The following is a 26,265-nucleotide window of genomic DNA, read 5'->3' as shown; positions in this document are numbered from 1 at the left end:
ACTAAAGTAGGCATACAAGTACCACAGAAATGTACTTAGTACAATTCCACCACACGTTTTTTGTATATGTCACAGGCTTCAGGGTAGACTTATACTCTATTGAAGCTTGGAATAATCATCTTATGCATGGATTGGTCCCAGTTTATGTGCTTAAACCATATACAGGTCATGCAGGTCATGCAGGGTCATGGGTCGCAGCGTCTTGGCCTCAGATAAGTGGATACATTCACACAAACACACAGTCATGTGAACACATATACATAATAAACCTATACACATTCGATGGAGAAACACACAAACAAATAGCTGAAGCAATTTAAGCCTCTTAAATTCACTGCAAGTGTCACCGAATTATTCAGAAATTAGAGCTTCATGACACACGCACACACACGCACACAAGAAATACACACGCACACACTCAGACACACTTTGGCGCCCCCTATGAATGCATATGTGCATGACAGATACTTGGACTTATGTGTGGGCTTTTCAAACCAAGAGACACATTCAATTGTTTCGTATTCTCTTGGGTAAACATTTTTAATTAATTGTGTGTCTAACAACCTGACTGCATATAAACAGCATTAGACAATTTATTAAAATGTTGAATATTCACATTTGAACTGTTAAACCTCAACTAACTGCTTCAGAAAAATCTTTATTTAGTTTTGTTCAGAAGTATTCTTATAGCCTTACCTTGAATGTTATTCTGCTGCTCTGCACTTGCTCTGATGGTTTTAAAGGCATAACGGAGTCGAGGCAATTCATCAGTAGACCACAAACTATTCGGGGGTGTGCCTACAGCCGCTGGGGTCTATATATTGAGATGTTTTGTCCGGTATGTGAATCAGATGCTGTCCAGGGAAAACTTACTATCACATTAGGGCAGCGCACTTCCTCACTTTATGCTTTCAGACGCCACAATGGATTCCTGTTTTCGCGCACTTTGCATGACTTTTGTTCTGGCATCGTCAGGTGCGGTAGGACCGGTGATCAGATGCGAGCCCTGCGATGTTGGAGCGCAGCTTTTGTGCAAACCTTTACCCAAGGACTGCGCCGAGAATGTCCCAGAACCGGGCTGCGGCTGCTGCATGACCTGTGCGCTGAGCTCCGGCCAGCCGTGCGGCGTGTACACCGGGAGATGCGGCTCCGGATTGACATGTCAGCGGCAGCCCGGGGAGCCGAAGCCTCTGCAGGCTCTGCTGGACGGGAGGGGGACGTGTGCAAATGCTACTCATAAACGACTTACCGCCAGACCAACACCTCCAGTTAATGAACTGCCAGGTAATTCATACACCTTTTCCATGCTTCAAATGTAGACCATAGATGCTTTATAATTGTGAAATTATAACTATACATTTGTGTCACCATCTTTCAACAAAAAACGTGTAATCTTAAAAGTGAGTAGTTTAGTATTTCATGTACATTTTTGCCAGTTATCAAGTTATAATTAATTCCAATTCCATGGCATAACATGAGAGTAAATGCAAATCAAAAATGGATTTACTTTACTTCACTCAGAAACTGCTCTTCATCAATGCAAAGACAAGGTGGAGAATGAGACATATGAAGAATATGGAGTTTTGGGAGAATTCTATGGTGCATATAAAAGGTGCAACTCAATGTCAGGAAGGTTTTCCCTTTGTAACAATGTGAAGACCTGAATTGGAGTACCTTGACTTTTAGGTGTCTCTATTCAGCTTATACATTTAAAGGAAAGAGACTACAGGGATTCAAATTAATGGTAGAAACACTTAGGTGGTAGTTATTTGGCATATATCTGTTCATTTCCTGCAAAAATGGAAAGATGTGTATATATATCCTCATGATACTCAAGGTGACCTCCAGCAAGAGTATATCTGTGTTTACTGTTGTGTAATTAAACACATGTTGTTCTCAAACTTCAGCAGATAATTTTGAAACTCTGGATGAGGAGCAAAATTGCACCAACTTAGGCCTTCAGACCTCGTCCATCACCCACAGACCCCAGAGACCTCCACTTCACAACTTTTTCCCCTCTGCCAAGTCAGAGGTCCTGCGACGGAAGCAACAGAAGAGAACCCAAAGCTTTAAAATGGAGGAGCTCCCGGGACCACTCATCACAGACCAACAAAACTTCTCTCTGGAGACCAAACAGGAGCCCGATTATGTAAGTACCACAACCAATTTTGAATGTCTTCGTAGCATACTAGAGGAATGTTTTTCTCCTCTTCCTCTGTGTTTTGGTGTTTTTCCCCTCTTGTGGGTGATGAAATGTTTTTGGTAGCGGTGCTGGGGGTTGGCAGGCATCGTGCGCAGTAGAATGGCATGGCAGCGAGCGGGTACGATGGCCCTGCGGCTGACCTGGGTCAGGCGGTTGTTTGGCCACAAGGCGTCCGCGTGCCGGGTGTACTGGGAGCCAGCAAATGATGGATTGGCCTATGTGAGTGCCTGTTGGGAAGCCCTGCTGCTATTTTGATCTTGTCTTTGGCCAGAGAAGTGAGCACACACTAGTAATGGGCTTTGACTGGCTGCTTTGATTAGTGACTGGAGTACTTGGACTTTAGGACAAGCCTTTTGGCTCCCACTTTGAGCCCTTTGAATTCACTTTATCCACCATCTTTTGTGTAAAGTGTAAGAGTTATAAGCAGCTTTGGTAAAATGTTAAGCCGCTGGAAGTCGGTCAGATGAATTAATTTCTCTTCCGGCACCTCTTTCATATTGCAGCCACTATTGTTCAGGTATTACGGCAGATCAGTGCGTGGTGCAGCTCTCTAAACGTCTTTATTTGAAGAAGAAAATCGAAGAAAACTGTTTGTCTATATATTTTGGAGCTGGAGATATTTAAGTATTGGTAGAGTAACTGCATATGTGTTCCCTCATCTGCAGGGTCCCTGTCGGAGAGAGATTGAGAGCATTCTCAGCAGCCTCAAGATCACAGACATTCTCAACCCCAGAGGTTTCCGCATACCAAACTGTGACAAGAAGGGCTTCTATAAGAAAAAGCAGGTATAAAGCACATTCAAAACACCATCATTTGATATTCACTCTATGCTTATAAATCCCTGCATCCATTTCATGAGAGCCTACACATATACTTCATAAAACCTTTCAATTTGTTTACAAATGTTGTACAAGGCTGTAAAAAGGAAGCCCACATTTCCCTTTTTACATTCTGCATTAATAAAGGTTCATGCTGAAGTCTAGTGACTCAAACTTTAGGTCTCCTGCAGCCCAATTACAGATTTGTAGCTGTCCTCCTGTATTCATTGGTAGTCATTAGAGCCTCATCATTGCACCACCACACCAGTGAGGTAGACCCCAGCCACTGGCTCTGGAGACAGGAACCACAGGGGCCAAACCCCAGTGGGGTTGACGGCTGGGACGATGGCCGTTTAACGGGAACCCTCCCAGGGAGACAGACGTCAAGGTGGCCACCGGCACACGATGCGCTCCCCCCATAATTGCTGGACTTTTGAGAAGCCTGCACAGAAATAGAGCTGCAGCCATCCCCACGCTCACATGGTTCACCCACGATCGGGTTGTAATAAATGAGTGGTTCTGACGCATTCATATGGAGGCACTTAGGGCTCCCGCGCCACTGCATCACAACGCAGCTTTTCTAACATAGCATTCCCTTCTGCTTAATGGAAGTGTTCTCCTTTACCTGCAATCAACTCATAATCACAACGCCAAGCTCATTGTCTTTGTTTATATAGAATGAACCTACTGTACCACTGCTCATTTGCATGTTTTAAAGCAAAAGCAACTCTTACTACAGCTCTTAAAAACAGTTAATGTCTTTTTAGATACATATACAGAGGACAGATGTAATGCTGGAAGCAGATTAACTTTTTTCTGTTAACTATAAAAATAACAACAGTTTTTCCTTTAATAAAATCGTAAGACTCTTGTCTTTCAGCTAATATTTGATATAATAATGATTTTTTCATCCTCCAAACAGCCGATAAAAGATGTTCTCCTCCGTTGACCCCCTCCCACTTGTTATGCAACAATGATCTAAAACAAGAGAGTCCTTTTGCTAACTAAACACGGATGTCTTCCTTCCTGATCAGTTCTGCCTCCTCTGTGGAGCAGCAGCACTGTTGCTTTAGCCCCTGAAATGAATGGCTGCAAGTTTTACCAGAGTGGAGGTTGACCTTTTGTAAAATTGGCAGTAAAATAACAGCCCTTGGGTAGCTCCACAGACTCTGTAAGTCATTTGTAGTACCCATAATTTGGAGCTGTGGGGTATAATCAGCAACAGATGATTCGTACTGGCCACCAGCTTCTGAAAATAGATCTTGGTTCTCAGTTGTTCACAAACGGGACTAAGCAAATATTTTACCAGGTTCTGTTTACCTTAAAGGTCTCTATATGTGTGTGTAACAGGAGGTAGACCATAAAAGCAGCTCAAAATACCACAGCGTGTCGGATAACCAAGGCTGCGTCGACTCAGCACAATCTGACCATTAATGCCTCTTAACTATTACTGTTCTCCTTCATTGAGTAAAGTGGCTTGTTACTCATAATGCTTCATATTCAACTGTATTTACACATATAGCTGCCGCCCCCCCGACTTATTTCTCTTCCCTCCCTTCACCTTGTCCCTTCCTTTACTTTCAGTGCCGTCCATCCAAAGGCAGAAAGCGAGGCTTCTGTTGGTGTGTGGACAAATACGGGCAGCCTTTGCCAGGTTTTGATGTGAAGGAGCGAGGAGACTCCCAGTACTACAACTCCGAGAGCCAATAGGAGCAAAGCAGGATGGAGGGAGGTTGGGTGGGAGTGAGAGCAAGAGGAATTGTAAACAAATGGAGACACTGAGGATATTGGGAGAGAGGTCAAGAGATGGCTCGGCCGATAAATGGATGTTTGCTATTTCTATCTGTTGCCTTTGGGACCTTTTTCTGAGGCAGAGCAAGGGGAACAGAGGAAGAGTATTAGGAGGGGGAAGAAAGCCCCTGTGTCACAGATACTGTGTTTTCTGCGATGGATGGATTCTACATAAGCTTTCCGTCTCAAACACAGCCAGAATGACTTCTAATGAGAGGATACGCCTCTCAGACGCCCTATTCTGACTATAAAGAAAGAGACATTTGTCACGAACGTGGACGAGATGGCTCTTCATTCACGCACAATTAAGTGGCATTGCACGCATGTACATGCTTGTGATTTGTTTGAAAGACATTGTGTGTGTGTATGTATATGTTATTCAGAGTAAGCATGCAGTGCCTTACTATGACTTCCTTTTTTTCCAGGTTGCTTCCTGCTCCTCAGGGAGTTGGACTAGACTGTGCAGCTCAGACATTTGATCTGATCTGCGGTTATTACTGTTATTTTGTCACTTTGCATAAGCTGATATTTTGGGATAAAGGCCACAAATTGTTATCTCTGATCTCTGTGTAGCCAGTGATTATTTTCATCACTTGCTCATTCACTATTAATATGCTGTTTGCATGTACAATGCAACCCTCAGAGGTCTATTTTTACTTAATAAAGGCAGTATAAAATGATCCACGTATTGTATTTTTTACTGTTCAATTTGCCTTTTCTTGCTTTAAGTGTGTATCGAACTTTTATGGCAGTTTAAAATCACAGTAAAACATGACTTCATCGTGATTAAATAACATTTAATTAGGTGCACATCCAAATAATTATAATAGTATATACATTGTTTCTACAAAACCAATAATGGAATAGCAGCATTTCTGGCAAATAGCATTCACAAACAATGTGGTTCAGTGCACATGCGCTCTGAACACTGAAGTGAATCATAATAAATACTTCAACAGATGATGGAAAGAAATAAAAACCAGGTGAGGATGGTGTAGCTGAGAAAAATCCCTTAGAAATCTTCTGCTAAACCTGTGGACCTGCAGAGACTAGTAGAGGTAGAGAAATGCAGAAGAACCCATCCCAACCTCATGGTGGCTTGGATGAGCCCTGATATGTTTGTGCTTGGCCTCCATGCACATACTTGTGGCACTTTAAGTATTTCCCCCAATACCCATTGAGGAAAAGCCAATGGAGATACATTCAGACAATGTCAACACGTTGAATGAATGAGCGGCTGTGTTGTTTCTTGCCGCGCACAGCTCCAGTTTTGAATGAATTATAAAAGAAGAAACTGATCCTGAAGACGCTGAAATGGGCTTGGCAGGGCTGTTGACCTGTGGTTTTGAGCAATGGAGTTATTTAGTTAGAAACACAAATGTATACAGTGTTGCCCTATTTACAATCGCAAAAAAAAAAAATGGGCAAACATATAAAAAATCTAAAAATGACAAAATGGTTAATGCTGTTAAGAATAAATAAGTCTTGATACATAGATCATTTAAATAAAATGAGAGGAAATTTCCCCCTCTGAAATAGCTTTTTCTTACATTTAGTGTGAATGAGTGTGTTTTATGAAAGGAAGTCACTTCATCAGTAAATTGACACTTTCACTTGATGAAACATGTTTCCTGGTGTCTATTTGTGTTCGCAAGTGATTTTATGGATGATAACAGAGTCTATCATTTAGTGGGTGACTTCTTGGTGACACTCTGATGAGTCAGCCAGCAGGTCGCTGGTTCCTGGGAGCTTCTTCCCATTCCAGGAAGAGACACACCAGCAGCGAGCGGGCGGTCCGACCAGGGATGACTCACACTGGGAGAGAAACAGAGATGGGTAACCGCATGAATAAATCGTCCAGTTAGATGAGTCTATTCTAACAGGTGGAATGAATTTTGTATCTTGTGTAATCCTTAAGTTCTCACCTGCTTGGACTTGTAGAAGCCATGCTTATCACAGTTGGGTAGGTAGAAAGTTGTGAACCTCTCTCCTAGTTTCTGCTGAGAGCTGGAAATCATGTCCAGGGCTGCATGCAGTTCAATATGACAGGGACCCTGTGCACAAGAAACAAGAACAACTGTGACAACCATGTATAAACAGAAACACTATAGTATATTGACTGCAGTAAATAGTATTCATTATTACTCTCTTAAAAATCCACAGCTCTTAAAAAAACAAGTCCTCCCTCTGGTGGTAGGAAAGTAAATCACATGACATCATCTTCATCAGTCAGGTAAACATGTTTGCTCACTTGTTGATCCAGTTGGTTACGGATGGCATTGACCCTGGCCTTGATGCTCTCTTGGCCCTCAGCAGTGTCCTGGTCCAAGGGAAGGTTAAGACCCAGCAGGTAGTGCAAGGAGCCTTGGTCAGGGACATCATCTTCCCCTGTAGCAGTTAAGAAAACCATATAATTTATCAGAAATGTTTTGTGTTTCTTTGAGGTTACATTTAGCCATTTTCAGATTCAGAAATAGCAAATTAGCAAAAAGAGAAATTCATGAAACCATTAGTCTACCTTGGTCCTCAGTGCAGACCCCCTGTCCTCTGGTCAGAGCGTGGAGCGGCATGGCCTCATCGGGCCTCGGGGAGCAGCGGAGACCCTCTCCACAGTGGGCCGTGTGGACCCCGCAGGACGCCCCTTTCTCCAGAGCGCAGGCCATGCAGCAGCCACATCCCGGCTCCCTTAGCACCTGCCTGCAGTCCACAGGGATGGCAGGACAGTCATTGAGTCTCTCCTGTGAGCAGGGGGCACAGCGGATGGGCTCCGGTCCAACCACGGGGGACGACCTCACCACGGCCAAGACAGCCAGAGCCACCGCTGCCACCAAAATCAGCTTCTCATATAATCCAGGCATCTCCAGTCTTCAGACAAATATACTCTTCGGTTTGGTCTTACCTTTAGACCTGCTCAGTCTGACTGTATTTTTTTTTCTAAACTGATTTCCCCGAACTAGCAGTAGGTCTATTTATGTGGACCTCTGGCCTCCGGAGGCGTTAATGATTGACAGATATAAAAGGCTTTTTTACAAAGCTGCTTCAAGCGGTGGATGACCCTGCCTGACGTGCGTGGCTCCAGGTTCACAAGGTTGTCAATATTGACTTTGGAACACAAAGTGATTGTACATCAAAACAACCCTGTTTTTGACAGGAAAATACTGATCTTTGTGTTATGCCTTTTAAGTAATGAAAACAGTTTAAGTAATATATGTGTTAAGTACTTATGGCTAACATCCACAACTGGGAAGATTAGATAATCCAAAATCTTAAAGTATATGATATGACTGGTGATTATAATGGTTTGATGTTGTTGACAAACTGTTATGTTGTGAAGTAAGGCTGACGTATTGTGCTTTGACACCGTTTTCAAACTTAAACCCTATTTGTCACTTGATGTAACTCTTATCAGGCAGACAGATAAACAAGATCATTCCCCTTAAAGCGTTGCATAACCCTAACATTATGGATTGCTCTGCTGGATGCACAACATGTTTGTCTGAAGAAAGATGGTAGTAACCGGTTGTTTCCTAGGTGTAGTATTTGTCATAGTTTATGTGGCAAATGGATCACTCATACTGTGTACTCGACCCAGAGATTTTCATTTTCTAATTTGTTATTTTTGAACAGAACTGATGTACTTCCCACTTACTCAAAATGTATTGTTTGGTACTAGATTCTGCATGGACTGTAACAAGGCTTCAACCAGGAAAGACCTATATAGTAATACATATTATGTATGATTATTATTCAGTATTATTAATATTGCTCCGATAATTCAAAATATGGGAAAAACAAAATTGTGAACATGTTACTTACTTAACCAAACTTGATTGTCATAGAATTGACATATTGAACCACAGAATCAATATAAGGCTAATATTTTGCCTTTTTAGTTTGAACACAGTATACACAGGGTTTAGGATTATTTTATTTTGAACAACTAATACATTTAAGCACTGCTTACCAGATGAGTAAACATACAGTAATATTTTAAACTACTCCCGGGGCATTTCTCTAATTATCTTCACTTTTGATCAAATAAAACACTAGTCCTTGCACTGGAGTACACATTTTAATGCAGGAGGTTTATTTGTCAGTGTTTTTACATTTTGTTTTGTTTTTTAAAAACACAATTTTTTGTATATTTTACTTAAATTGGGTGTGCATGAGGAGTGACAGCCTTTCTCAAATATGATGTGTGCAGATATAAAAATGACTCGGGTCTTTAGTTTGCTGTTTCTATATTATTAAACATCATTTTAATAAAGTAAATATAACTAGAGACACACTTGCCAAAGAGGTAATCAAAAAAAAGAGAGCCATAAAACTCTACAAGAACAAAATATGATGATTTTGACTAAAAAAAAAGAACACATGTTTCTCATCATCATGCAGAAACATGATGTACAACGCTTGTTAGTATGCCAAATTATTTTACCTTTCGAACACATTTTTTGATAATAACAAAAATGAAAGTGTGACTGTGAGCGTTACTCGACCACCAGCTGGTGGGTGGTTGCCTCTTGAATGTTGATCATCAGGTCCACCAGCCACTTCGGAAACCCCTGCTTCTTTGGTAATAACAACATACATTCATCAGTTTTCTTTTTCATAATTAAAAGAAAAACTGTTTCAAATGTACACTCACAGCCTTAGACACCTTCTTGACTCTCTTCCTGGCTCTCTTCTTTTGCACTGACAGTTTAGGTGGTGTGTGTTTTGGCCATTTAACCTTGGATACCTAAAACAATAGAGCATAATCTCTTACACATTTGAGTTGTCTGATAATTCATTTGAAAGTAAAATGTGCCATAATAACTCACCTCTGTTCTCAACAACTTGCTAATGGAACACTTCACTTCATTTACGAATCTTTTTGGCTGTTGTGTTGTAGCTTCACCACATAAATCCAGGGCTTGTGTGCTCCGATCTGAATCAGAGGAATTCTCCATTTCCTCCTGATCCTTGTTGGTAGATTGGTTTTGGAGACAACTTGCTTGGCGGAGGGAACCAGACAGTCGCCTAGGTCTCTGAACCCTCAGTTCACCATCATCTTCTTCGCTCTCTTCATCTACCATCACCTCTTTTGTGTCCACTTGAAATTGAAAATCCTCCTCTTCTTCTCCACTTTTGCTTCCTTCGGTTTCATCTTCCTGCCATGAATCTTCCTCTATGGTCTCCAAACGTGGCCTCTGTTCCCCCATTTATAGTTTTTTTTTTAAAACACAGCAGAATTACCAGAACACCTTTCCATAAATTAATTTAAAAAAGTGGCTTTGAACTCACATTTTGTTCCATGTGGCTGGAGGACTGAGCGTTCCTGTCATGTGAGGATCCTGATCGTGGGTTGTAATTAGTTGATAATTCAAATCAGGTGAGAGAGCTTGATTGCAGACAGGTGACAGGTGGAAATGCTTATCCTTTGTGACAAATAAAGCAATGTAACCTGTCACACTTTTTTTAAAGGGACACACACATTTCAGTGTATAGGCCTACCTACCCCATAAGGAGGTGACTCTAATGATAAGCACATGGCATTTGAGTAAAATGTAATAAAAGTTGAATATTAGCTGAATTGTTGCTTGTTTAAAAGAAAAACATAATTTAAGTTTCACCTAATGGGTGAATAGTTAAAGGTAGGGTATGTAAGTTTGAGAAACCGGCTCGAGATCGCTAGAATTTGAAAATACACGACCGGAGAAAATCTGCCTTCCTTACAGAGCCCCTCCTCCAACACACACAAACGTGCACATGACCAATGAGGGCACGAGATAAGTTTGTGCACAGATGGAAGGCTGACAGGCAGATAGGCCATCCAGTTATTTTAGCCGGGCCGGGCCGGCTAAAATAACTTTTTATAGTACTACGGCTTCCACAGATGACATTTTTTTATGGATTTTTTGTCATTGCTATCGGGATGTTAAGAGCATTCCATGGAATATAACAAAAAGTGTATCTCGAGCCGGTTTCTCGGTTTCTCAAACTTACATACCCTACCTTTAACGAATATTTGCTTGGGTTAAAAACTCAGTAGATCTTTTAAGAACATTTTTCTTGAGATCAACAGCAGCATATACCTAACATAAGTACATGAACCTAAATCACTGTCTTTATATATTGTTTCCTCCCAGAATACTTAATTGGTAATACAACATAAATTAAATAGATGTGGAAAAAAAATTATAAAACGAAAATAATATAGGCTACTGTTTTCGTGGTTATTGAAATTGTGTCATTAATGAATGCCTGAAACTGATTCACTCATCTTGACCCTTTTTTCCACTGATGACTCAAGGGGGAGTGTTATTTGTGTTATTTCATTCACCTTGAAATTCCCTTCATTGCTTCATGTCCACTTAGGCTTGAAGTCAGGGAACTTACCATGACAAGAAAAACAACAGCTGTACTTTAAAGTATTTTTCTGGTAAAGTAAGAACTCCCTATGGATACATCAATGTCACAATTCAAAGCAACTTTTAAAAAAACTGACCAGAATTTGTTCATTTAATTCCCAAGCAAAATGTACTGGATTGAAAATGATTGAGCAAGCCAGGCGTTTGTTGACTGAACTGTTACACTGAGTGAACCCAAGACAAATTCTACATCAACGCTGGGAAAACATTTTTGGCCCCCGCTCAGTTTGTTTGTGACATGTTGACATTCATCTGGCTTTGGGCAGTGGAAGCCCTCTGTTTGGCAAAAATAAACTGTAATTATCTGCCATATTTTGGAGTAAAAATTGTTATTTCGAGAGCCATAAACTAAGTTTTAAGAAATACAATGTTATAGACTATAAGTATCATGATTAACTTCCAATAAAAAGTTATATTTGTTACAAGCTAGTTTGCTGTGCTGCGTTTGAGGGACAAAATGTAAATATTGTGATTTAGATTTGAAATCCTGATATGGCTCATCCAAAAAATCAAATAAACAACTTTACTTAACCTTTAAACACCTACTTCTTTATATTAATACTCTTTTTATATTTTATACACCAATATTGTCTTTATTACAAAATATTCAATAACCCAACTTTACACTGTACAAGATACAACATAGTTTACAGCTTTTAGCTATTTACAAAAAGTATAATCTGCATATCAAAGTGAATATATCTAAAAAGGCAGGTTGCAATCACTGTAAGCTTATTGAGTAAGGCAAACAACTTGAAACAGGATGTATTCACACTCGCAGATCAAGTAAAAGTTGAACGCTGATAAAGATACAGGCTACAAAGCTATTTGAAGTGCATCGCGTTTTTGAGACCGGGAGTATCTGGGAGACGTGCTGCTAAAGCTGATATTTCTCAGAGTAAAACTCTAAATGTAGTTAAAAAATTACAAAAAGAGCCATAGAACGGTAATGTGTGCCTGATAGACGCTGGTAACCTGACCCCGCACCAAAGTTTCTGTGGTCTAGAGATACTGTGTCAATGTAGATGGAGCGTTTGGAGGCTAAAGCTAAAGGACTAAGTTGTGCACTTGATGCTGTGTGCTTATTGGATGTGCTTAAGCAATGTATGTGCTCTCTTCTGTGTGGATGAATGCCTTCCTGGATATCTACATAATATATGCACCATACATTAAGTCCTCTTTGTGATGTTTTTACAGTAACTTGTTTCCAAAGCACACATCCAACTCAGTGCAATATGTCTTGCCACATTAAGTTGAACTATCGGGAATCAGGGGAATTGAACATCAGTCGCCTTATCCATGGGGTTCAAAAAGACACTTCTTAAGTCTACTGATAACGCCTGTTAGAGTCACATATGCCAATTTGTTCAACCTGCTGCAACATTTCCTCCTCCCTCTTGTATGTTGATGCAATATGAGCAGTAAAACTAAAGATTGAAAGAAAGTTCAATACTTTGGTTCTCTTTCGACAGGAGTACCGTTACTATGGCTGTCGGCTCTTAAAAAGTCATGCAGTATAACCTGTAAATATGTCTCAAAAAAGCCTATTTAGTCCAGTGAGCTCTCAATATAAAAAAGTACTTTGTGCTGTTTTGTTACAATTCAGAATAAATCACACATGCATACACACACTCATAAGTACACACATGCATGCTTACACACACCAAAAAGAAACAACACTGTTGTACACTGTAAATAATGCAATGTATCCTTGGCATAATCAGAAAGACAGTGCAAAAGCAATAGCATGATCAGTCTTTTTCTGGATATCAATGCACATATCTCTTGTACATGGAATATGCTCCACTTAGAAAACAAAGATGCACATTATACCTGGATCTGAGGGAATCCCAGGAACAACACAAATCATCTGTTATTATAGAGATGTTAGAAAGAGGACTTGAGAATACGGATGTCTTTCTGTTTGACTTCCATGAGTAGGAAGCAGATAAAACCCCCTAAATCGAGCATGATTGTCCATTTCACCATATCATTTATTTGGAAGTTCATATCCTGAATGAGCACATTCTGGGTTGTGCCAGTAGCTCAGGATTTAAAGGACATACCTGGACAGCCCTGTCTTCTTTAGGCCTCCCACCAGGGTTTTCATTACTGGATTCAGTGTTTATATTTGTGTCTTCCTACACTGCTACATCTGCAACAGCTGACACAGCCTCTATCTTAATATGTGTCATCTCTATGTCCTCCTCATCCACCTCACCCACTGCGGGCACAAAGGGTGAGGGCAGGCATATCGCTTGGCTGTTGCTGCTGTTGGCCGTGCTCATCTGTATGGTGCTGCTCATGCTGGCGTACACGGTCAGGCTGGCAGCGGAGGAGACACTGACCAGATTGGTCGGGACGCTCGTCTTTCCGCAGGAGTGGATCCGCCGCGCCAGGCTGGCAGAACGCACCACTGAAGAGGTGGTCACCGTGCCCACGCCCTGAACCTTGCCTTCCAGGAAGTAGGTCAGCATCTCACCTTTCCCCTTGACACTCACTTTGCCCCGGCACACCAGGTCATAGTTGGTGTTTAGCAGGCGAAACACGTCTTCAGTCACCTGTGTTATTAAAATAAGGAGACATACATGTGTATCTATTCACAAAATGATCCTGGCTGGGAGGAGGTGGAATGTGTGTTTACATCAATGATCCATGGTGCTCAAATGTAGTTGAAATTGATGGACATTGTTTGATAGTATCTAATTTGTTCTGGTAAGATGACCTATTATCGTCACACAGAATGCGCCATTGTTTTTGTTGCTGATGCCAATTCCAAAAATGAACTAGAGGAAAGTACTACTGGTTTGTTCTGTTTTTCATGTTTTTTGTGTGTAGCATACCGAACTACAACTACACTTTGTTTTATAACCCTGTGTTGCAGAATGAAAATAGGTGATCCTTGAATCCCTATTAATGGCATAAACTCAATCAAATATAAAAAATGAAACACTCGGTGTGTATATTTAGGTATTATTATTTACTTCCCCATCTTAACATCAAATATGTCAAAATGTTATCATTTAATTAACATGTTTATTAAAGGTGGGGTAGGTCATTTTGGAGAAACCAGCTCGAGTGTGCTAGAATTTGAAAATACACAGCCGGAAAAAATCTGCCACTTCTTTCATAGAGCCCTCCTCCAACACCACACGAACCGTGTACATGACCAAGAGGGCACGAGATAAGTTTGTGCACAGATGGAAGGCTGACAGGCAGGTAGGCCATCCAGTTATTTTAGCCGGGCTGGCTCAGATGATTGGTCATGCTTTTTACAGTACTACGGCTTCCACAGATGACATTTTTGTATGGATTTTTTGTCAAAGCACTTCAGATATTCATTGCTATCGGGATGTTAAGAGCATTCCATGGAATATAACAAAAAGTGTATCTCGAGCCGGTTTCTCAAACTTACCTACCCCACCTTTAACCTTTTTTTTCAAAATTGGAAGCAAAAGAAAATGTGGTTTATTCATCTTACACTTTTTATGTAGTTCAAGCATTGTTTGTAAACTAGCTTTGCATATTAAATAAATTAAATATTATGAAGTGTGTTAGATACCTGTATCTTTCCCGGTACTCCAGTGCTATCCATCCTGCTGGCCACATTGACTGTGTTCCCCCAGATGTCATACTGAGGTCGCCGCGCCCCAATCACCCCTGCAACCACTGGACCCACATTGATACCTATGCAAACAGAAGATCGTGTTAAACAAATACAAAAAGAATGTCCAGTTAGATTTCTCATTGTCATTAACTATGTGATTGCATTAAGGGGTTAAAACAAGGGTGGACGTACCCACTCTCAACACAAACTCATTGTATGACTGGTAGTTGATTTCATCCAAAACGTCAAACATCTCGATGGCGTAGTCTGCTATTGTGCTCAGATGGTCGTAAACAGATATTTTCTCCTAAAGAGGAGGCACACAGGTCAGTAAATATCTGTACATTACATGATCTCTAATTTTGTCTTCATAATGAGGTAATATATCCAATCAGATAAGGGCACAGGAACTATGTGTCACCTTGTCACCAACGGGTGGGACGAGGCCTACAGCCGCCATGTAAGTGCTGCCAATGGTTTTGATTTTCTCGATGTCTTTGTAGCACCCCTTATCCATGAGCTGAAAAACATGCGTTCAGATAAACACACAATGCAACACATTTCAAATTCAAAGTCAAGAAATCAACATCCTACCTCATCAAAGTCAGCGATGATCTCATTCAGTAATCTCAGGCACTCCACTCCCATGTTGTTGCCATCCAGCTCGATGTAGAAATCGTTGAAGTTTGGGATTGAGGCAAACAGGACACCAACTTGTGCGTAGGACTGATAGTAAAGATCCTGATGTAAAACGAACAAATACAGTATAACAGTATTTCCTTTGAGGTCTCTGATTTATTTTTGTCTTCTGTCTGTTAATCTACCTGTCTGTCTATTAGCGAGGCTCACCATATTCTTCGGGTTCGACAACAGGAAGTGTTGAGCCACGTGTGCGGGGAGAAGATTGAAGAGGATCCTCCTGTTGTCCAGTTTGACTTTCTCCATGCCATCTCTATCCTCCTCCGCCTGACAGCAAATATAGACCACAGAAAAATACACAGCAATTAGTACTGCAGCTAATTCCACATTTTCACCACAAGGAGTCAGTAGAAAAACACAAGAGTCTTATAACATGGAGTGCTTGTTTCATAGTTGGTTTTTAAATAGACCTGGATACATTATATGACAAATGCTGCTTATTAAATAACTAGAAAATGAGAAGCTGTAAATTCAGCTTTAGTAATTCCACTTAATCAAATAAATGATGTCAGCATTTCTACAGCCCTTTCTATTAAAGCATTATGATAATGAGATGTAAGCCTCTTAACATCCACACAGGACACAAGTCCTCACCTGCACAGCCCATAGAAAGTCCAGACGCAGTTTGAGGTCAAGTTGTCTGGAGTGGAGGGCCAGGGCACTGACAAAGAGCAACAGAGACAGGATGGGCTCATAGCCCCGGATGTGGAAGGACCCCCCACTGTGGAAGAGACCAACACAAGTCAGCACTGGACTTGACCACACAGGAAACTACACATGAGGGATGAATGGACCCCACACAGTTTTGTGAACAATCACGAGTAAGGTTTTATTAAAAACATATTGAAAAATACTATTTTCGTTTCATTTTATGTCAGGACAAATATCATATTGGAAGAAATGAAATGTTGATACATACAATTTTATTTATGATTAAATAACAGACTAATCTAAACAAGTGAGCTTTTTAAACAAGATCTTAAATCCAAAGAATCCTAAACAAATTCAACATAATGACTTTTTTTAGGAGCACATTTATGATCTAAGATGCAATAACATTGGCCAGGCCCCTCAGTACTGGGTTTAAACAGCTAACGCGCTACCAACATCCAGCCCACAATGTCCTTTCAGGCTTCTGATTTGGAACTAATGAGCACATGTGCTGCTTCAAAGAGTGGAAAATGAAAGAGTGTGTGGGCTACAGACAAGCAAAGACTCCTCCACACACATACATCTCAGAACATGTACTGTAAATGTTCTTCCAAACTCCTGGTTATCTATCTGTTCTCTGGATCCAACAAGAGAAAACAAGCATTGCTTGACACTCACAGTCAATCGCTGCCTCCATTAGCTTCAGGAAATGACAAATAAAAAAGTACTGTATTGCATGATTGTGTGTTTGGTGATTGTGTTCATGTTGTGCCGCGATCTGCTCACCCTTCAGTCTTTCGAAATTCGCTGAGCTCCAACACGGTGACATACAGCACCCCCAGAACGAGCATTAGCATCATCTTTGGCAGCCAGAAAACCCTCAGGAAAAGTGCCAGGGTGAGTGTGCCCACTACACAGGACAGAAAGGCGTAGCGGGCACCATCACAAGGCAGCTCCTCCATCGTGTGGTTGGCCACGTCGGAATCAACGATGATGATGGAGCTGTTGTTGTTGGCTCGTATCCACAACCAGGGCATACAGCCCACCTGACAGAGGCAAACAGAGAGATACATGTGCATACAGATGACAGTGATCTTACATTTTCAAGCTTTTTTTGTATTATGTACAACTGAAACCATGTATTAGAGCTGTAGTAAAAATGTGCTTACAAGCATAACATTGTCTAACCAGAAAAGGGAAGTACAATAACAAGACATGGAGGCATTGTTTTTATATTCATATTTGGTTGGATGACATTTTTACTGTTGCCTTTACTCACCACACAGGCCTGGGCCACAGCGTAGATTAAGAGAACTATGAAAATACAGAGAGCAGTGCGGATCTGGATGGTCAGGCATCCTGGAAAACACTGAGAGACAAAACAAGGACAAGTTAGATAAAGGAGACGGACACAATAAGGTATTGTTATTGTAATAAATGATAAGAATAGTAGGAATAGAATAAGGAAAGGAACTGGAAACTGATACATGCGTATAAGTGTATGGGGTAAGTAAGGCAAGAGAATACAGAAAGAGAAAGAGAGGAAGAATAGTAATATGTAAAAGCAACAACGTGTAAAAATAAAAGGATGCGGTCAGGATTAAGGAAGACCATTAACCTCAAGGAAAACTGACAGCACAGGGGCTTGGAAACTAATCTTCAAACCAATTAATACTGAATCAATATGGACTTGGCTTTATAAAAAACATTTACATATTTCTCTTAAGGCGAGAACAAATCTAAAGAAGAAACTGGCCACCTCTGTTAGCCCTCAGATACAAGGGATGAAGTTAAAGTGTGATTCAAAAGTGAATGAGAGAGCAGCTGCATTTACCTGTATTTTAGTGATATGCAGGTACATGATACAAGCTACTAGGAAACAGATGCAGAAGACGAGAAGGACAAGAACCACTGTGCCCCTGAGACGAGAATACAATAGGAGAAACAGATGGAGGGGGTTAGTCAAAAAGTCAAAGACCTGAATAATTAAGAGGTAAATAGAGAAAGAGAAAGCAATAGAGAGAAGATTACACAGAATCTGCTGTACATACTGTGGTATGATGAGGAGATAGACAAGGCCGAACAAGGCAGCTAGGATCAGGGAGAGAACCACAGCGCTGGTGAAGTACTCATCAGGAACCTGGTGGTACTAATGCCAGAGAGATAAGAGTGAGTAACAACATATCCCTTTAAAGGTCCCCTAATATACTGTTGTTCATCAATAAATTATAGGTCTCAGTTATATACAAAACATGTCTCTGAAGTGTTTGGCTCGAAACACCAAACAGATCGTGCATTGCAGCATCCCATAAACCCATCTGTTTCAGCCCTGTTTCAAAAGTGCTGATTCTCTGTCTGTTACTTAGATGAAAAATAAGGAGCCACCCCCCACGCCCCTCTGAGAAATATTTGGTTAAAAATACCAAAATGGTGCTCTAGGAGGAGATTCAGGTGATAAGGTGAGGGGTTACCTTGGTTGGTGATTGGCTAATGGTTACACAAGCCAACAAATCTTTATGACATCACACAATCTGATCATTTTCAGACAGAATTTTATATAAATGGATCAGGACAAAAAGTGAGCCAATATTTTTTCCTGAAACTTTCAAAATCTCTTTACACAGAGGGGACACATGTTTATGTATACAATACATTGCCATAATGCTACTTAGCCCAAGTTCATTATTTGTATTATTATTATTTTTTTTTTATGTCACTTTTATTTGTTTGTTGAGCACTTCCGGTAATTGTCACATGGCTGTGGTTTTCCTATATAAGTCACCTGTTTAATGTCAAGTGCGGATGACAGAGGGTGAGCTTGTGAGCATTTTTTTTTGTTGTCATTTTTGTTGTTGACCGTCTTGTCCATAGTTACCATGTAATGATTTTGTTTATTAAATATCCTAAAACTATCTTGCTTCAGTATGGACTTTCTCTTCGAAAACGCGTCACAGTTTATAGCCTCTCGGCGACTCAAACGTAACTGTAGATTGAGCCGCCACAGACCAGAAAACAGGATTTTGCATAATAGGTGACCTTTATATCTGACTTTACAGGTGCAGTATGTGTCTCCCTCACCCTCGTCTCTCGCTCAGGGGACTTGTACATGAGTGTGAGGGAGTTGAGATCCGCCGTGTCAGACTCGGTTTGGCGGGCCTCGATCAGACGCCCGATGTAGCGGTTGACCCGGGTTCTGGGACTGCTCTGGATCACAGTAGCCTGGTTCGCATTGGGACGGTTCCTCAGCTTCTGTGGAGCCGTTCGCATTGCTCTCCGCTTTAGATAAAAAAGGAAATCTTCACTGAATATGCAGAAGTTGAGAAACAACAGTGTGAGAAACACAGCGCTGTATTCTCTGCCCTACTGGAGTATTATCATATTGGGAACAAGGGTGAATAAGAGTCAACAATAAACACGGGCAGCTGATTATACTTTCAAATAAGGACATTGCTTTCACACTTAACTTCATTACTGAATGCAGCCCACTGTGTCTAAGTGTCTTCGGCAGCCCAGCTTTACAAAACATTGGGCATTGGAGCAAAGCCAGATAGTTATCATCGAGTGGTTGTTTGTGTGTGTGTACGTGGGTGTGTGTGTGTGTGCATGTTAGTAAGTGCTGGAGGAATTGTGTAGCTCTGTTTCACAGCAGGCTGGCAAAGGGGGAGCTATGATCACCAGACTGTTCATGAGTTCATGACATGACATAAATGCGTACAGCTCATTGACTTCCTTGATTTCCTCCTTGTTCTCTCTGTCCTTGTGTATTCTTCCTTACTTCCTGCTTTCTCTCCCTGTTTCTTTCTTACTTCTGTGTTCCAGTATATTCTTTCTTCCTTCCCTGCTTTCATATCATTTTCCTTATTTCCTGCTTCTCTTCATACTTCTGTGTGTCCTTCGTTACCCTACCTGTTTCTATCTATTATTTCTCATTTACCTCCTTTCTCCCCTTCCTTTCTTTCCCTGCTCCAGTCTATATATCCTTTCTCTTTTCTATCCTTTTCTGATTTTGTGTAATCTGCCTTGATTCCGGCTTTTCTTCCCCGGTCATCCATCCTTACTTCCTTCTTTCCTATTTTCTTCTTCCCTTACTTCATGTATCTGTTTTTTCTTTCATCCAGTTTTTTCTTCTTCCTTTATCCCTCCATTTCCATCCATTATTTCTCGGTGCCTCTCTCACACTCTCTCTCGTTTTGTTATTCATGAAGCAGAAGCACCACAGTGAAGGTTAGATGCTTACTTGTCCTTATATCCCATATTGCTCAGCGTAGCACAGGACACATCAGACGGCCATGTCTGATGCATCAAAAATCCTATTCAGTCTACCCTTTTCTCTCATATTGCTCCCCTCCGTGCCATGAATGCATGTCTTTTCAAACAATTTGAGTGTGTGTGGTCTGAATGCAACATTTCCATTCAGTAAAAGTGCATGATGACTTAACCTGTCAGCACTTTTCCATTTGTCTTTCATTTTATACTAATCTGCCTTCTGGAGGAGACAGTGTGAGGTTAAGACATACTAGATGCAGACACTGAGGGCCACATTATAAAAGCCTGAAGATGATACTGGGTCCTTTTGTTAGTCTTTACTCTGAAATATATTCGGACGATTTCGGGGTATAATTAAGTCCCTTTATACGAGTTTAGTTATTTAGTTGTCCCCACATGACACACACGTGAAAATCTGGACAAAAACAGTTGCTGCAGTAATTGTAAAGCTGCCAAGCCACAGGGTTTTTTTTTCAGGCACACAAGGTCAACTAAGTTCTTTGACATGTTGCCAGATTTCCAGTGTCACAGTTTATTCAAGGGGACATAGTACGTTGGTGTCTGACAGAGGTTACTATCACTCCCTAGCTGCTTACTATAAAGTATACATCCTGTGAATGCCAAATATAGTTTTACTGATCAACATGTATACTTTGACAACTACATTTCTGTCAATAAAATCTTAATTTGAAAGGGATAATTAGCCAAGAGATATTCTTAGCTATAGTTTTCACATCTAAATGTTATGTTCTAATATCTTGCATAAAAACAACAACAAATCTGGTTGTAGTGTAAATAAAGATATTTAAGGGCATTTGGGAAACCAGGTAAGTGAAACAAGCATTATCAAACAGAAAACTCTAGACATTCTGACTTTACTGAATACATTTTGGTCTCAATTTACATAAATCACAGCACGAACAAACACAGAACTGTCAACACAGACACTGAGCGTTTATACCTTATCACCGTCCTCGCAGTTCATGACATTGGAGAAGGGAATCTCAGCCTTGAACATCTTCCTGCAGTGCATAAGCTGCACTAGTAAGTAGCACACAGTTTTGAACTTCATCTTTTTGGCGGGCTTTATATCCGAAAGAATCAATCCTGGGAATATCTGCCACCAGATAAGAAACGGGAACAAAGATTTAGTCATGATACCCTACACAGTTATATATATTATGTAAGTGGATTGGACAGTACATGCACACACAAGCATGCAATCATTTTAACAGCTCAATGAATTGTATTAGATGGTGGTTTAAATATATATATAATGTGAGTAATAGTTTAAGGACTGCTGCCTTCATTCTTTATATAGCTAATTTAGAGAGAGTGATTAAGATTAGGAATAGTTTCAAGACTTTGAGGAATTCTCATTTATAGTAAGAAATATGTGTTTTGTTGTCCACACATCATAGGAGGTGTGTCCCAAAGCAGGAGTAATAAAAGGCACAATAGGAGAGTGATAGCAGGCTTCCTAATGCAGCTTAGTTAGGGCACATCTTTCTGTGAGCAATGCCTCTCATGCAGTCTAACCATCCACTGCATTAAGAGGATTAGCTAAGTTTCTACATAGCAAAGAAAAAAACACCTAACCGGGATATTACAGGTTCATATAAGGACCTAAGTGACCTATGTTCAAGCTTATATTGCATACCATTAAACCTTATGCAATGACTAAGAGGAAAGGAGAGGAGAGGAGAGGAGAGGAGAGGAGAGGAGAGGAGAGGAGAGGAGAGGAGAGGAATACTAAACCAAGACTGAAATTCCCTCTCCAGTTGCTTGTGGCTGTTGAAGATGTGCATGTTTATGTGTATGCACTGACACACACACACACATATATCTCCGTTTGTAAGACAGTGCAGATTGGAGATGATAGATGCCACAGGCCTCTAGCTCCAGTCCAATGTATAACAGGCCGGAAGAGATGTCAGCTCAACTACAAATGTGTGAGAGCTCCATTATACAATACTATATTCTTTAGTCAACACCTTGTTTTTGATTCATCGTTGTCTTGCATAGGGTTTAAGACAGGTCAAGATTAGCTTTCTTAATCTGAATCTATAGTCAAATGCTGATTAGCATACAGCTACAGCTTTGTCAAGGTCTACGCAGTGTCTAGAAATAAAATGGTTCAACTAAGGCCAAGGCTTTATTGGAAGTGTAATTCAAAAAGATTCTATCTTTTTTTTCTGCTAAAAGCTAAATTACAGGTGATTAATTCCTTAGCACAGAATTGAAATACCATACCTTCCGTCGGTGAGATGGCACTATAAAGAAGGTTTCAATTTCATGTTTTTGGAGGAAGGCATTCCTTTCGTGACCGTTTCCAGGCTCCACTTCATAATCTCCATTTAGGCACTCCAGCGTAGATTTGGTTATGTGAACTTTCCTGTGGGACAGAGGTGGGACAGGATTATACACAACACTACTGACAGCCTCTCTGATGCAGCAGTGAGGGGCATTCAACACAAACAGTTACAAGCAGGTTATCTGCAGAGGAGGGTTGCTAGAGACTGTCAAAATAACTCTATTCAAAATTCCACAAAAACATTTCCTTAGCTTTCTAATTCATTCTATTGTTATGCAAACATGTGAGAGTTGTAGTTAAAGTTAGAATCCTTGTTTCCTCAGGAGTTTGCCTTTCCTCCTGATCTTTCTTAATCAATTAGAAGTATTTAAAAGCACTAGCATTAGGACAGACTTTGATACAGGACAATATTGAAATGATTCACACCTCACTGTACATGTCACGTGCCATTTCCAGATCACAGAATTACTTTCCACAGCTATTGAGGCTTTATTTTATGTAAAATGTCAAATACTGACCCAGGAAGTCCTCCCGCCTCCATTACATTGGCTAGGGTAACATCATTGGACCAAACATCATATTGCCATTTTCTGAGGCCGAGTACTCCACAAAGCACCCGACCTGTATGCAGGCCCACGCGCATGTTGAGGTTGACTTCAGTGGCCTCAGCGACTGACCTGCAAGGGCAGAAGGCAATAAGTGTTACAGAAAGGTTTTAAGGTCATATCTATATTTATACCTAAATCCTTATGTATAATTAGACTGAACATACAAAGGAAGCATAAAAAAACACCCAAAATAACATTGGGACATTAACACATTAACACAAGCACTGTACATTTTCTAAATGATACATATGCTAATAATACATATGTCTCTCAAACTAGACTTAATAGACATAAAATAATAGGAAACTGTGTTAGAGGATTGTCTCTTTAAGCTGTATCATTATAGATAATATGAAAGGGTTCTCAAGCAGTCTGCAAACCAACCTTATATGTTTTAAAGTTAAACCATCATAGGTTGGACCACTACTTTTATAATTTTAAGTTTATACATAAAGAAAATCATCAGTGTTACACAAAAAAACATTGTTGTCATAACGTCTTAATATTTAAAAAATTTTATAGTCGTTCATTTGGGATTTATTTTCCACCCGATTATTTCATCTCTGTCCATTTTGATTTAATTACATTTTAATTTGTTTTCCTATCTCCCTAAAAATGTTCCAATCTTAAAATGCAATCCCATATCTTCATTATCTGTGGATGTATTTGAAAACAATCATATAACGCTTTGAACGTCAAAGAACAAAAGGGACTGCCAAGTTGAGCATTTAATCAGTGTTTAAGAAAAACGTATTTCCAAGGAATCAAAGTTTCTGATTCAATCCTCGACTGCACCTTAATCACTCACTTTCTTTTAGTTGTCTTCCCCCCCCCCCTGTTGAAACCCTGCAGGCTATGCGAGAAAAACAAGCTCAATAAAAGAGCCTATTTTCTTTTTCCATTAAAGCCTTTCCTGTTCTCAGCCAATTGAAGTTCTGCTCAGTCAGATGTTCAGTGTTAGAATTTGCTCACAGCACACATGGCCACTCAGGCTGCTTCCCTCCAAGAAATCTCTCAACATGGACTCAGTTAAACAGTGTGTTAAGGAAAGAATAAATATCAAAGGGCAGATTTCTACCACACCGATAGGAAATAAAGACAGAAAATAGTGGTTTCATGTGTTTAAACCCATAGAACCCTTTATAGTTGAACTAATATTAATACATGTGATACTGCTAAATAAAGAACTATAATATGATGACTCACGTTATGGTGTCAATCATGTCCAGACCCATCTCTACACAGCAGTGGGCGTGGTCGGCCTTGGGTTGGGTCAGTCCAGACACGCAGTAGTAGCAATCCCCCAGGATCTTAATCCTGCGACAGTGGTTCTCCTGCCAATCAAAAAGGATATTGTGACTCCCTGCATTCCTCCAAGAGGGGTCGGTTACAGAACAGTTTTATCACCAGTGCTATAACACCTATCTCTCTTGGGATCAAACCTTGTATCATCACTCTAGTTTAATCCTAGTAGCAGCAGTGGTTTCTGAGAGCAGTTAAAAAGTCTGACGTTTAATTACAGTTGATCCATTACACTGATTTATATCCATCATTGTATCATTTGCTGAAAGCATGATTGAGTTCATGGTGCAGGAGATAAGGCACTTCAAATAAGCCCCCCCCCCTCTCAATCAACTTCCTCTTGACTGCCTTTTTATTTATTTTTTATTTTACTATACTTACTTGTTTGCCTGTCCTTGTTTGTCTACCCTCCCTCATACTGTAAAGCGTCTTTGAGTTGTGAAAAGCGCTATATAAATAAAATGCATTATTATTATTATTATTATGAAATCTATATTTATCATTTTATTTTCATTTGTAACTCACTTATCAAAAAAATGTGTGTTTATAATATGTCATTCAGCAAGATTTTAGGCAAATTACACTGATTAAAAGTTTTTATTAGAATGAAGAATATGCTTTCTTCCGCAGCAGGATAGAGCTAATTAATTATATATTATTGTTAGTTTAAACAATTTAAAACAGAGAATAAACTTTTTTCTCAGTGGTTCATTTCCTGAGAGCAGCACATCCCTGTTTCTCAGTAAAGCAGTCGCCTAGGAAGTGTTGCCCATTTGAAAAGCTATTCATAGAAATAGCCTGTTGCACTTTGATTAATATATTGTTTTATGGCTGCAACAGCGCACACATAAATCTATGCCACTGTCAACACCTGCTGTGCAGTGCAAAAAGACCAAATGACAGAGAGAAAGTTACAGTTATAGAACCCATCTCATAGACTCTAGGTTTAAGAGAAATATATAAATAAATATAAGTACAAAATCTAAGAGACAACAGATAAGACAGTTAAACAACAACAGTTATACATATATGACCACATCACCACATGGACTGATACTTGTAAAGCATGTTCATTATTACATGCAAACTCTTGAGGCTTAATCTCAAACTAACGCTAAAATGTTTCCCACAATGCAATCAACAGATCAGTCTCACTTTAGGGAAAAAGGTGAGTCACTCTCTCAGTCTTTGGGGACAGTAAGGACTGGCATAAAAAGGCGCTTACAAATATAATCCATTATTAGAGGATATGAGCAACAGACACAGATTTCACCAGGGAGACCAGGTTACCGTGGACACCTTCTCATAACTCTTTATTGTTTCCATGGAGGTAATAGGGTCGCTGGCCATGCATGTGGAGAGCACAAAGACTCATAATTATGCACAATGGTGGGCAGAAGACAAGACGCTCTATTTTTAACATGTTAGCCATGTGTGTTTCAGGGAAAAAAGGGAAACTATTTGTCCTGTGTAGCTTTACACGCGTTGGTCATGCTTAGTGCTGAGAGGCATGGAGGCACATGTAAAATGCAGATCCTCTGTTGCGAACTGAAAATGCATCAGATGCACTTTGCTGCTGCTCCTTGGTACATT

At 40.2% G+C, this 26,265-nt stretch overlaps 3 protein-coding genes across 5 annotated transcripts; 1 reads left to right on the top strand and 2 right to left on the bottom strand.

Moving 5' to 3' along the window:
- Positions 1-864: 864 nt before the first annotated feature.
- Positions 865-5,490, top strand: igfbp3 (insulin-like growth factor binding protein 3). Of its 2 annotated transcripts, none has more exons than XM_010788814.1 (4): positions 865-1,284; positions 1,911-2,149; positions 2,869-2,988; positions 4,606-5,490. In XM_010788814.1, exons 1-4 carry the CDS (start codon positions 906-908, stop codon positions 4,729-4,731), a joined length of 864 nt encoding a protein of 287 aa, XP_010787116.1. In that variant the 5' UTR covers positions 865-905; the 3' UTR covers positions 4,732-5,490. The 2 variants fall into 2 exon arrangements, with proteins under 2 accessions (XP_010787116.1, XP_010787027.1); XM_010788725.1 differs by having other exon boundaries at positions 1,908-2,149.
- Positions 5,491-6,497: 1,007 nt separating this feature from the next.
- LOC104960449 (insulin-like growth factor-binding protein 1) lies at positions 6,498-7,670 on the bottom strand. Of its 2 annotated transcripts, none has more exons than XM_010788546.1 (4): positions 7,331-7,670; positions 7,064-7,200; positions 6,738-6,866; positions 6,498-6,627 (listed from the first exon to the last, which is right to left on the bottom strand). In XM_010788546.1, the coding sequence occupies exons 1-4, from the start codon at positions 7,668-7,670 to the stop codon at positions 6,499-6,501; spliced, it is 735 nt and encodes a 244-aa protein (XP_010786848.1). In that variant the 3' UTR covers position 6,498. The 2 variants fall into 2 exon arrangements, with proteins under 2 accessions (XP_010786848.1, XP_010786916.1); XM_010788614.1 differs by having other exon boundaries at positions 7,064-7,208; positions 7,333-7,670.
- A 4,133-nt stretch (positions 7,671-11,803) lies between these two features.
- Positions 11,804-26,022, bottom strand: adcy1b (adenylate cyclase 1b). Its single transcript, XM_010790790.1, has 17 exons — positions 25,963-26,022; positions 24,577-24,704; positions 23,281-23,439; positions 22,702-22,843; positions 21,410-21,565; positions 19,261-19,458; positions 18,234-18,331; positions 18,017-18,101; positions 17,462-17,551; positions 16,969-17,228; positions 16,126-16,252; positions 15,682-15,798; positions 15,427-15,573; positions 15,254-15,352; positions 15,025-15,139; positions 14,788-14,912; positions 11,804-13,786 (listed from the first exon to the last, which is right to left on the bottom strand). The coding sequence occupies exons 1-17, from the start codon at positions 26,020-26,022 to the stop codon at positions 13,367-13,369; spliced, it is 2,526 nt and encodes an 841-aa protein (XP_010789092.1). The 3' UTR covers positions 11,804-13,366.
- Positions 26,023-26,265: the final 243 nt, after the last annotated feature.

The sequence above is a fragment of the Notothenia coriiceps genome, unplaced genomic scaffold (assembly GCF_000735185.1).
Source record: "Notothenia coriiceps isolate Sejong01 unplaced genomic scaffold, NC01 NC01_scaffold00000286, whole genome shotgun sequence".
NCBI classification, from domain to species: Eukaryota; Metazoa; Chordata; class Actinopteri; order Perciformes; family Nototheniidae; genus Notothenia; species Notothenia coriiceps.
Note: the sequence above shows the minus strand (reverse complement) of the source record. Positions and strands in the feature narration are given on the sequence as shown.